Here is a 9,990-nt window from a genome sequence, read left to right as displayed (position 1 = left end):
TCTCCCCCCATCCTTATACAAAGCTGCTTTCTTAATTTAGCAATTAACTAAGCAAGTAGTGATTCACACCAGACAGGTGTATACTTTCAAGACTTTGAATACTTAGTTTCCCATGTTTCTTTGGAGAGGACCATCCTTGATGAGGGAATAAAACTCCAGCGTTTGTAAGTATTTGGTGGCTCCTGGGAACTGTGACTTCTCCCTGAAGCTATTATCCTGGTGGTTCCAAGGAATTATTTTACTAATTACAGTGAGAACACGGGGTTTGGTTACCTGCTCTCTGTCAGTTTCTTGCACGCAACAGAACCTGTAAACAAAAACACAGGTAGGCGTCTCCTTCTACCTAACTTAGTATAATCACTTAAATGGAATGCTAAATGAACAGCAACAACAAAAGGATGATAGAGCACTCTGACATCAAGCCACAAACCCCAACTGTGCCTAAACAGGCCTGCTTTCAGATGAACTGCCCATTCGAGGCATCCTAATGGGCCCTTCACAGGTAGTTTTACTGAAAAACTCGGTAGAGCTTATAGGAAAAGCCGGTGGACAGGCAGGGCAGCTCTGCCACTCACTCCCAGAGGGGCCGCAGGCAAGTTGCTGGACCTTAATGCGTTTGTTTCCTCATCTGTAAAATGGGGATGTTGACAATACCTATCTCATGGGAGAGAAAATGAGTTAATACATATTAAAGCTTTTCAGAATAATGCCTGGCACATGGTAAACACTGTGTTTTAACTTGCTATTATAGTACAGAAGGTCCCAATTTAATGATGGTTTGACTTACAGTTTTTCGACTTTACGATGATGTGAAAGTGATAGGCATTCAGTAGAAAATGTACTTGGATCTTTTTTTTTTAATTTTATTTATTTTTACTTTTGGCTGCGTTGGGTCTTCGTTGCTGCACACGGGCTTTTCTCTAGTTGCAGCGAGCGGGGGCTACTCTTCATTGCAGTGCGTGGGCTTCTCATTGGGTGGCTTCTCTTGTTGTAGAGCACGGGCTCTAGGCGTGCAGGCTTCAGTAGTTGTGGCACTCGGGCTCAGCAGTTGTGGCTCACGGGCTCTAGAGCGCAGGCTCAGTAGTTGTGGAGCACAGGCTTAGTTGCTCCGTGGCATGTGGGATCTTCCCAGATCAGGGCTCGAACCTGTGTCCCGTACATTGGCAGGCGGATTCTTAACCACTGCGCCACCAGGGAAGCCCCTGTACTTGGATTTTGAATAGTGATCTTTTCCCGGGCTAGTGATATTTTTTGTTTACGAGGGTAAACAACCAATATACTTAGAACCATTCTGTACCCAGACAACCATCCTGTTTTTCACTTTCAGGACAGTATTCAGCACATTACATGAGATATTCAACACTTTATTCTAATAAAATAGGCTTTGTGTCAGATGATTTTGCCCGACTGTAGGCTAATGTATGTGTTCTGGGCAGGTTTAAAGTAAGCTAGGCAGAACGATGACGTTCGCTAGGTTAGGTGGATGGGATGCACTCTTGACTTACGATATTTCCAACTTACAATGGGTTTATTAGAACATAACCCCACCGTAGATTACTGAAGATCTGTACAGAGACTCTCCCCCTTCTTTCAAAAACACAAAACTCGTAATCAGGATCACCTGACAGAGTCCCAAAACAGTGTACAATTCTTGAGAACTAATTTTGCAACATAAGAATATTCATTTAAACTATTATCAACAGGTAACAAGTTCCTAGGGCAGGAAGCTAACTCCCTTTAAGGGATAAAAATTCCAAAACACTCCCACTGCACCTTGGGTAGTAACCCAGGCCAAACTTCCAAACTAGATTCTTCTGGATATTCTGGTGAAAAAGATCTATATTGAGCCACCATTTCTATCATAATATTTTCACTTACAAAGCAGCTATGGTACTTGAAATGTTTTCCTCCTTACCGATTCACCAGTGCCTCTAGGGGGCAGTGCAGTAGTAAGAAAACTTGCACCTTCTGGGGGCAGTGCAGTAGTAAAAACAAACACTTGCACCTGCTTCGCCAGTGCCTCTAGGGGGCAGTGCAGTAGTAAGAAAACTTGCACCTTCTGGGGGCAGTGCAGTAGTAAAAACAAACACTTGCACCTGCTTCGCCAGTGCCTCTAGGGGGCAGTGCAGTAGTAAGAAAACTTGCACCTGCAGTGCAGTAGTAAGAACACTTGCCTCCAGCAGGCTTGGAAGCCTAAGAGGAGAAGCAGCTGTGCGCCCATCCCTTGTGAGACAGTCACACTGACCCCAGAAAAGATACTTTAATGTTGAAAGTGGTCTATTTTAAGGGTAGGAGGCCTCTGGGCAGGAATGGGTGGTGAAGGAAGAGGCTAAGAAAGAGACAATGTTCTATTTTGGTAGTGGTCACAGAGCAGCCACTTTATAATAATTTCTAACCTATTCACATGCTTTATAAACTTGTAAATATATGTATATTTCACAAAACAATTGTTTTAGGAATGTGTTGTATGGGCAGACACTCACCTCTGGTTATTCTCCCCAGAGGATAATGCAAAGGAAAAAATGACATTTGGGAGAACAAATGTGCCCCATTCAAACCTAGTGAAAGTTGTCATATTCCAGCCCGTGTCCCCAAGTATCTGCAAAAGCAGCTCCTCCCACCCCTGTGACCTTCTTTTACCTGGCTAGTATAACCGTAAATAAAAACACACAAACATCAACTGACAACTTCAACTTTTAATAATGGAAACGATTTGCCATACCAGAAACAATTTTCAGGAAGAAAACTCTTCCCCATAAAAATAAACTCATCAAAATTATAAATATTATAATTTTTTTTACTTCTGCGATTGAAAATGCTCCCCTGCAATACTACCGCTTCCTTTCACCTCGTTCCTGTACCATCACATATTGAAGAGAAAACAGTATTACAGCAAAGCTTAGTTTAATTTCACATAAGAATTTGTACAATGATTTTTAAAACTCTTTGGCCTCAGTGGCCTTTTTACACATTAAAAATGCTGCTGCAGGCACCAGTGTTTGGGAGAGACCCGTCGGTCTTCAAGAACCATGAACCGACAGAATTTCAACACAGTAAGTTTTCCAAATTGCAACTTGTAGTGCACATGACAATGAGCAAGGTCCTGGATAATACAGACGAGGATGCCTAATTTAGACAATCTACTTCAAGTAAAAAAAAAAAAATTTCACAGATACCCATCAGCTACTACTTTAAGGTTCTAACAGTGTCTTCATCTGAGAAACAAAGGCTTCACAAAATATGAACTTACTGGGATGGGTAATTAAAAGACCAGGTGGTTGATAACAGTATACTCACACCCAAGCCATCATCTGAATAGTAAAACCAGTATGAAAATCATGCCAGTGCCTCTAGGGGGCAGTGCAGTAGTAAGAAAACTTGCACCTTCTGGGGGCAGTGCAGTAGTAAAAACAAACACTTGCACCTGCTTCGCCAGTGCCTCTAGGGGGCAGTGCAGTAGTAAGAAAACTTGCACCTGCAGTGCAGTAGTAAGAACACTTGCCTCCAGCAGGCTTGGAAGCCTAAGAGGAGAAGCAGCTGTGCGCCCATCCCTTGTGAGACAGTCACACTGACCCCAGAAAAGATACTTTAATGTTGAAAGTGGTCTATTTTAAGGGTAGGAGGCCTCTGGGCAGGAATGGGTGGTGAAGGAAGAGGCTAAGAAAGAGACAATGTTCTATTTTGGTAGTGGTCACAGAGCAGCCACTTTATAATAATTTCTAACCTATTCACATGCTTTATAAACTTGTAAATATATGTATATTTCACAAAACAATTGTTTTAGGAATGTGTTGTATGGGCAGACACTCACCTCTGGTTATTCTCCCCAGAGGATAATGCAAAGGAAAAAATGACATTTGGGAGAACAAATGTGCCCCATTCAAACCTAGTGAAAGTTGTCATATTCCAGCCCGTGTCCCCAAGTATCTGCAAAAGCAGCTCCTCCCACCCCTGTGACCTTCTTTTACCTGGCTAGTATAACCGTAAATAAAAACACACAAACATCAACTGACAACTTCAACTTTTAATAATGGAAACGATTTGCCATACCAGAAACAATTTTCAGGAAGAAAACTCTTCCCCATAAAAATAAACTCATCAAAATTATAAATATTATAATTTTTTTTACTTCTGCGATTGAAAATGCTCCCCTGCAATACTACCGCTTCCTTTCACCTCGTTCCTGTACCATCACATATTGAAGAGAAAACAGTATTACAGCAAAGCTTAGTTTAATTTCACATAAGAATTTGTACAATGATTTTTAAAACTCTTTGGCCTCAGTGGCCTTTTTACACATTAAAAATGCTGCTGCAGGCACCAGTGTTTGGGAGAGACCCGTCGGTCTTCAAGAACCATGAACCGACAGAATTTCAACACAGTAAGTTTTCCAAATTGCAACTTGTAGTGCACATGACAATGAGCAAGGTCCTGGATAATACAGACGAGGATGCCTAATTTAGACAATCTACTTCAAGTAAAAAAAAAAAAATTTCACAGATACCCATCAGCTACTACTTTAAGGTTCTAACAGTGTCTTCATCTGAGAAACAAAGGCTTCACAAAATATGAACTTACTGGGATGGGTAATTAAAAGACCAGGTGGTTGATAACAGTATACTCACACCCAAGCCATCATCTGAATAGTAAAACCAGTATGAAAATCATGAAGGTGTTCCCTGAACAATGAAGGTAAAAGCGCTGGATGACAGTGTCACTAAAACCTCACTGATGCACTAAAAAGAACTTACATGCAAAATTAAACAAGATGTGCCATACATATTTTATAGCTATTTCTACTTTTCTTTTTCTTTCCAACTTTCCTTAAAAAGCTTAGGAAGATATGATTGTCTCAGTACGTGTGTGGCACAGTAGAAGCGACACTTAATCTGCCTCCAGCAAGATGGGTGTTCTCTGAAAAGTCAGAAGAGCCACCAAGAAGAGAACAGAAATGCAATAAAAAAAAAAGGCACAGTTCACTTAAGAGGCAAAGAACTGAAGCACCTTGGAATTTCAAAAAGAATCCATTAGGTGTCACCAAAGTGTTAACAATTCCTTGGGAATTTATAAACAAACAACATCTAGACTAAAAATAGACTGGCACAGTACACCTTTCCTGTTGTTTTCAGATTAACTGCTGCTTAAAATGAGGTTATTAACCTGCTTTAAGGAAGGCTCTTATTGCACATGCATTTCTTTGGTTTGCAGGAACATGCACTTCTGTTAAAATGTTTCCATAAAGAACCCCCCCCTCCTGTGTGGTCCGCTCGGGGTGGACACTGCCCACCTCCGCCTTACAGCCAGGTCACCCTTTGGAACTGAGCGTCAGACTGTCCTGGGTCTTTAATCCATACCCCTGTTCTACATTATGTAAGATCGCACTTCTATTGATAAGACAAAGGGAGAAGGGAAAGCAGGGAGAGGGAAGGAGGAAGAAGGGAGGGAAAGACAAAAGGGAAACCGAGGGAGCGGAGGAAGTGACTGTCACAAGTATACTGGGAGCTCCTCACCTGACAAATCCCCCGGATGCTAACAATCTGGGCAAGTGCCTCCTCCCCAAACTCCTTTTCCACTTTGAAAAGGACCTCGGGGGGAAAACTGTCACTTCACAGGAGTCATAGCAGATGCTCACTGCCCCATCGGCCCAGAGAAGCTGCACCAATCAGACCTTCCACTCCGGGAAGGAAGGCAGAATGGGCGCTAGTCCACCGAGAGGGCGGCTCTGTCCCTGTTTGAAAGGTCCACCTGCCTTCTCTGGTCAGCTGCAGTTAGTCCCTCCTGGTCCAGCTCCTACTTTCTTTGGTTCCGCTCCCACATTTTACCCACTCACATTGTCAAGCAATATGACAATGGATTTCACGTCTCTAAACTGAAAGCTTTTAACTCGTCTACAAGCAAATTCCCCTTCTCCTCTACCGTCCACTTGCCCAAAACACCTCCCATCAGGGCTCCCCACTTCCACCCCACCTTCTTCCAAACTTGCTCTTTACTTTCTTTGTCAGACTCCTCCAAAATCCTTCACCAATTCCTCAGAGTTCCTAGCTTCCTGTGCCCTTCAATTCACATGGATCGTTTCCTGTGACATTTAAAAGAAAAAACAAACAATAACAGACAGGTAGTTTCACCATAAGACAATTCCGATAGATTCCTCGTTAAGCTTTTAAAAAATCATTTGCGCAACCTTAAGCTTAACATCATCATCATATACTTAAAATAACTAAAACAAAATAAGAGAAAAGGGAAAAAAAAAACCCAGAGTCCATGCTTCAAAACACTCTAGAATGCTCCAGACGAGAGTACAGGTTCACAGCTTGCCAAGAGGTAACACCGCAGTGCCTTAACAGAACAAGCTTGCAGAATCCCTTATAGAGGATGCCCAAGGTGCAGGATGCTGCGTGACCGGTTTGGGGAACTAGATCTAGAGATTTTTAAAGGCGAAAGGCCCTAGCATCATGGGGCAAGAAAAACGCCCTCCGACAAGAGACACACTGGCTGCTGGTTTGCACGCAGGTCCCGCACTGTCCCCAAGGGGCAGGGAGCCCCACGCTTTACCCGGGTTTCCAGGCCTCGCTGAGGGCTTCTTCCAGCTTGTGTCTATAGGCCGCGTAGCGCTCCTTCAGGTTCTGTAGCTGCTCATCTTCTTCCTTATCCAAGATCCGCAAGAAATTCTGTAGCTCTGGCAGGCTGAAGGCTTCCCACTGTGAGAGAACACAAATATGAAAAAATGCCAGGTGTTTAACTCAGCATCAAGACTTAGGAATGCGGACGCGAGCGCAGGGAGGCGTGGCTGCCCTCCCCTCCCAACGCACACTGCCCAGCACTGCCCGGCCCTCTCAGGAGTCCTGGTGGACAAGAGCTGAGCCTCCCGACCAGATCTCCACGCCCTCCACTCCCTGCTCGGTTCACTCCCATCGCCCTCTGCTCCCCTCCTTCCAGCCTCCTCCAAAAGAGCTCTAAGACCAAAGTCCTCCTATTAGACACTCTGACCCCGAGAGGCATGAGAGATAACTCCACACTCCCTCCACCTTCCCTCTACGGGAAGCCCTCATTGTCACTGCCTTCCTTCCCAGCTCCCACGATCAATCTCACCACCTCCTAGGCAGCTCTCCCTAGTGCTGTCCACCGCCATCTTCTCCATCCCTGGGACAGCCTCCCAGCTCCACCAAACAGCCAGCCTGAATATGAATACTCTCTGTAAAATGCCAATCTAAGCATGACCCTCCCCTGCTTGGAATCATTCAGTGGCTTCCCTTGGTTGTTTCTGCTAAGTCTGAAAGACCCTCCCCTCTCCAGCCACATCTCTCTCACTGTGCCCCTCACTCATTACCTGACCTGGCTTTGCACATGCTCTCCCTTCCTCCACTTTGCCTGGCGAACTCCTTCTCAACCTTCAAGTCCCAGCTTAAATGCCACTTGCTCTAAGAAGTCTGCCATGATTTCCTCCCCTCCTCTCCCAGCCAGGATTAAGTCTATTAGAGGCTCTCGCTGAGCTCTGGTAGCCTTGAACGCAACCTGATCGCAAAAGATCTAAAAATTATTATAATTATTTGCTTAGTATCTCTCTCGCCTACACTGCAGCTATTGTACTTCTCACTATTTGGGCTTTGTCTTTGGCCCTTGAGTTCCTGAGTTCTCTTTCTCTAATAGCAACTGGTACTTAGCAGGCACAAAATAAATGTTTGTCGGGTTTTTCTTTAAAACTTTTTTTAAATTTAAGCCGTAAGTATCAAGAAGGGTATATGGCTTCACCTGGGAGGGGTTTTTTTATTTTTCAACCTACACGTCCTCCCCGCCCCAAAGGAGGCCCTGGGTCCTGGGCTGAGAATCACTGTCTCGGCCAGAAGCAGTTTCTGATGGGGGATTCCCAGGGGTATGGGGTAGGGAAAAGACGAGATAACCTAATACAGGTGCAGAGAGAGGAGACAGAATAAAACCACCAAGTGGGCCAATGACAGAAGGCTCTCAGAGATTGAGTGTGAGCTAGTTAGTTATTAAAGAAAATGAGAAGTGAAGCAGGAGAGCAAAACTTTCTACATTAGAATATTCTGTTAATTTAAAAATTAACATCTTATTTTTCACATAAATTCTTCAAAGTAAAGACACTATAAAATATCATCTCCCTCCCACTCCCTGACAGCTATGGAAAATTTCTTCCCTCAATTCAGTTAACCTTGAAAACCTGAGAATCAGAACACAATACAGAGGTCAGAACAGCAGTCCGGAACATTAGAACACAATGTAAAGTGAATTTCAAAACTAAGCCAACATAATTCCCTCCCAGACAGTGTAGCTCCAACTGCACTAAACTATGTGCAACACTTAGAAACCAGCACCAAGAAAGATAAGACGCTGACAAGACTACGCTGATGCGTCTGGCTTGGGCTTGCAGAGCGAAGGCTGCTATGTGCCAAACTCTGAAGCCAAATTTTAGACTTCTGCACCCAGCTTTCTCCCTAAAATGAGATTTTCAAAATTTCAAAACATGAGAATCGAAAGAAGCTTCCAAAATGTCCAAAATCACTGTCTTCCTAAAACTTCCTAGTTAAGTTCCAATTTACACTGACATATAAACATACTCTTTACTGAGCATGTTTACATACATTTCTAATTTGCGACTCAAAATCAACTTTTCCAGTCTTTAGTCCCACTTTACAGATTTTAAAACTGAGGACTGAAAAGATTAGAACATTTACCCAAGGTCGTGCTCCTAATCTAACAAGAGGAAGGGTAGGAAGCAGAGTCTTGGTTTCCTAACTTTTGACCTAGAAACTCTATTCTCACCGCATTACAAAATGTTCTACACGGACAATTCATGCCATTTCCGAGTCCAGACAAAAGGCTGAGACCCAGAGCTTGAGAGATTTCCTCAAGTGACACTTGATCTAGGACAGTCTGAAGTGCTCTTTCCTTCAACTGAGTTGACCTAAATACAATCCTCCCTGAAGAGAAAATGGCAAATGATGCACGTAGAAACATAATTTCTTAATCATCTGGGCAAAGAGGAAAGAAAGATTCTAGAAAGTGAAATGTCTTTTGTAGTAAAGAGATGGCGTTTCCTTTTACTTCCCTTTAGAGCGAAGGAGCCTGGGGGCTTTGGTTAGCAGCAAACATATGGAGAGTGTCGACTTTCAAAGCTCAGCTGGATTAGAGTAATTTGGAGGTAGGGGGGTGAAAATGACTCTCTGGGTGGAGATCAAGTTAAAAAAATTTTATTTCCTCCCACCTCTGAAAATCACAGACCAACATAATGAGTGTTATAAAAGAATTATATTGTAGGCTCACTTTGGGTTCATTTCTGACAACTCATAAACACACAGGAAGGCACCCTCCCTCCACAGGACAACCTCTCCTCCCATGACAGGCAGACAGACACACAGACAGACACACAGGCACACACATTCCCTCTCCCCTCCGCCGCCCCCATCCCGTCCTCCTCTGCAATGGCAAAGTCACTAGAGCAGAGCAATAAGACAGGGCCAGTTGGTCTGCAGAGTCCAAAGCAAGAAGGAACAATCACTTACCTCTCCAAATTCATGTTCACGAAGAACAAAACTGAGTGTGTCTGTCCTGGGCCCTGCTACCAAACGCAGAAAGAGCGGATGTTCCCGGTCTGAGAGCTTGCAGGCGTAGACTGGTGAGGAACAAGGCCATGTCACAGACAGAGCACGACATCATTCCCCAGACCAGCAGCCCTCACCACCCTGTCCCCAGACCAAGGCAGCAGTGTTATTACCCTGGCTACCAAGGCACCATCCTCCTCATCTTGTTACCAATAAACAGCCCACAGTGAAATGAATTCTATACCATTTCCATTCTATCTGCATAATAGAAACTGTGCCTTGATTAAAAGGGAAACCATTCTCAAGAATGAATTTAAATGAGTATCGCTCCTCAAATGGGCTTATGATTAATTCTGCTCCTCCTTTTAGAAAGCAAAATAGGGCTTCCCTGGTGGCACAGTGGTTGGGGGTCCGCCTGCCAATGCAGGGG

The 9,990-nt window shown here is 43.9% G+C and overlaps 1 protein-coding gene across 1 annotated transcript in view; it reads right to left on the bottom strand.

Annotated features, from left to right (window-relative positions):
* Positions 1-5,804: 5,804 nt before the first annotated feature.
* RASSF3 (Ras association domain family member 3) overlaps positions 5,805-9,990 on the bottom strand; it is a 68,732-nt gene continuing 64,546 nt past the window's right edge. Inside the window, exons 4-5 of the mRNA XM_007447379.1 lie at positions 9,522-9,631; positions 5,805-6,698 (exon numbers count right to left, since the gene is read on the bottom strand). Of these exons, the coding sequence (XP_007447441.1) occupies positions 6,549-6,698; positions 9,522-9,631 (260 nt within the window). The 3' untranslated portion in view covers positions 5,805-6,548. The remainder of the gene's footprint in view (positions 6,699-9,521; positions 9,632-9,990) is intronic.

The sequence above is a fragment of the Lipotes vexillifer genome, unplaced genomic scaffold, assembly GCF_000442215.2.
Source record: "Lipotes vexillifer unplaced genomic scaffold, Lipotes_vexillifer_v1.1 scaffold170, whole genome shotgun sequence".
Classification (NCBI taxonomy): Eukaryota; Metazoa; Chordata; class Mammalia; order Artiodactyla; family Lipotidae; genus Lipotes; species Lipotes vexillifer.
The sequence above is the reverse complement of the archived record's forward strand: the minus strand, read 5'-3'. Positions and strand labels throughout refer to the sequence as shown.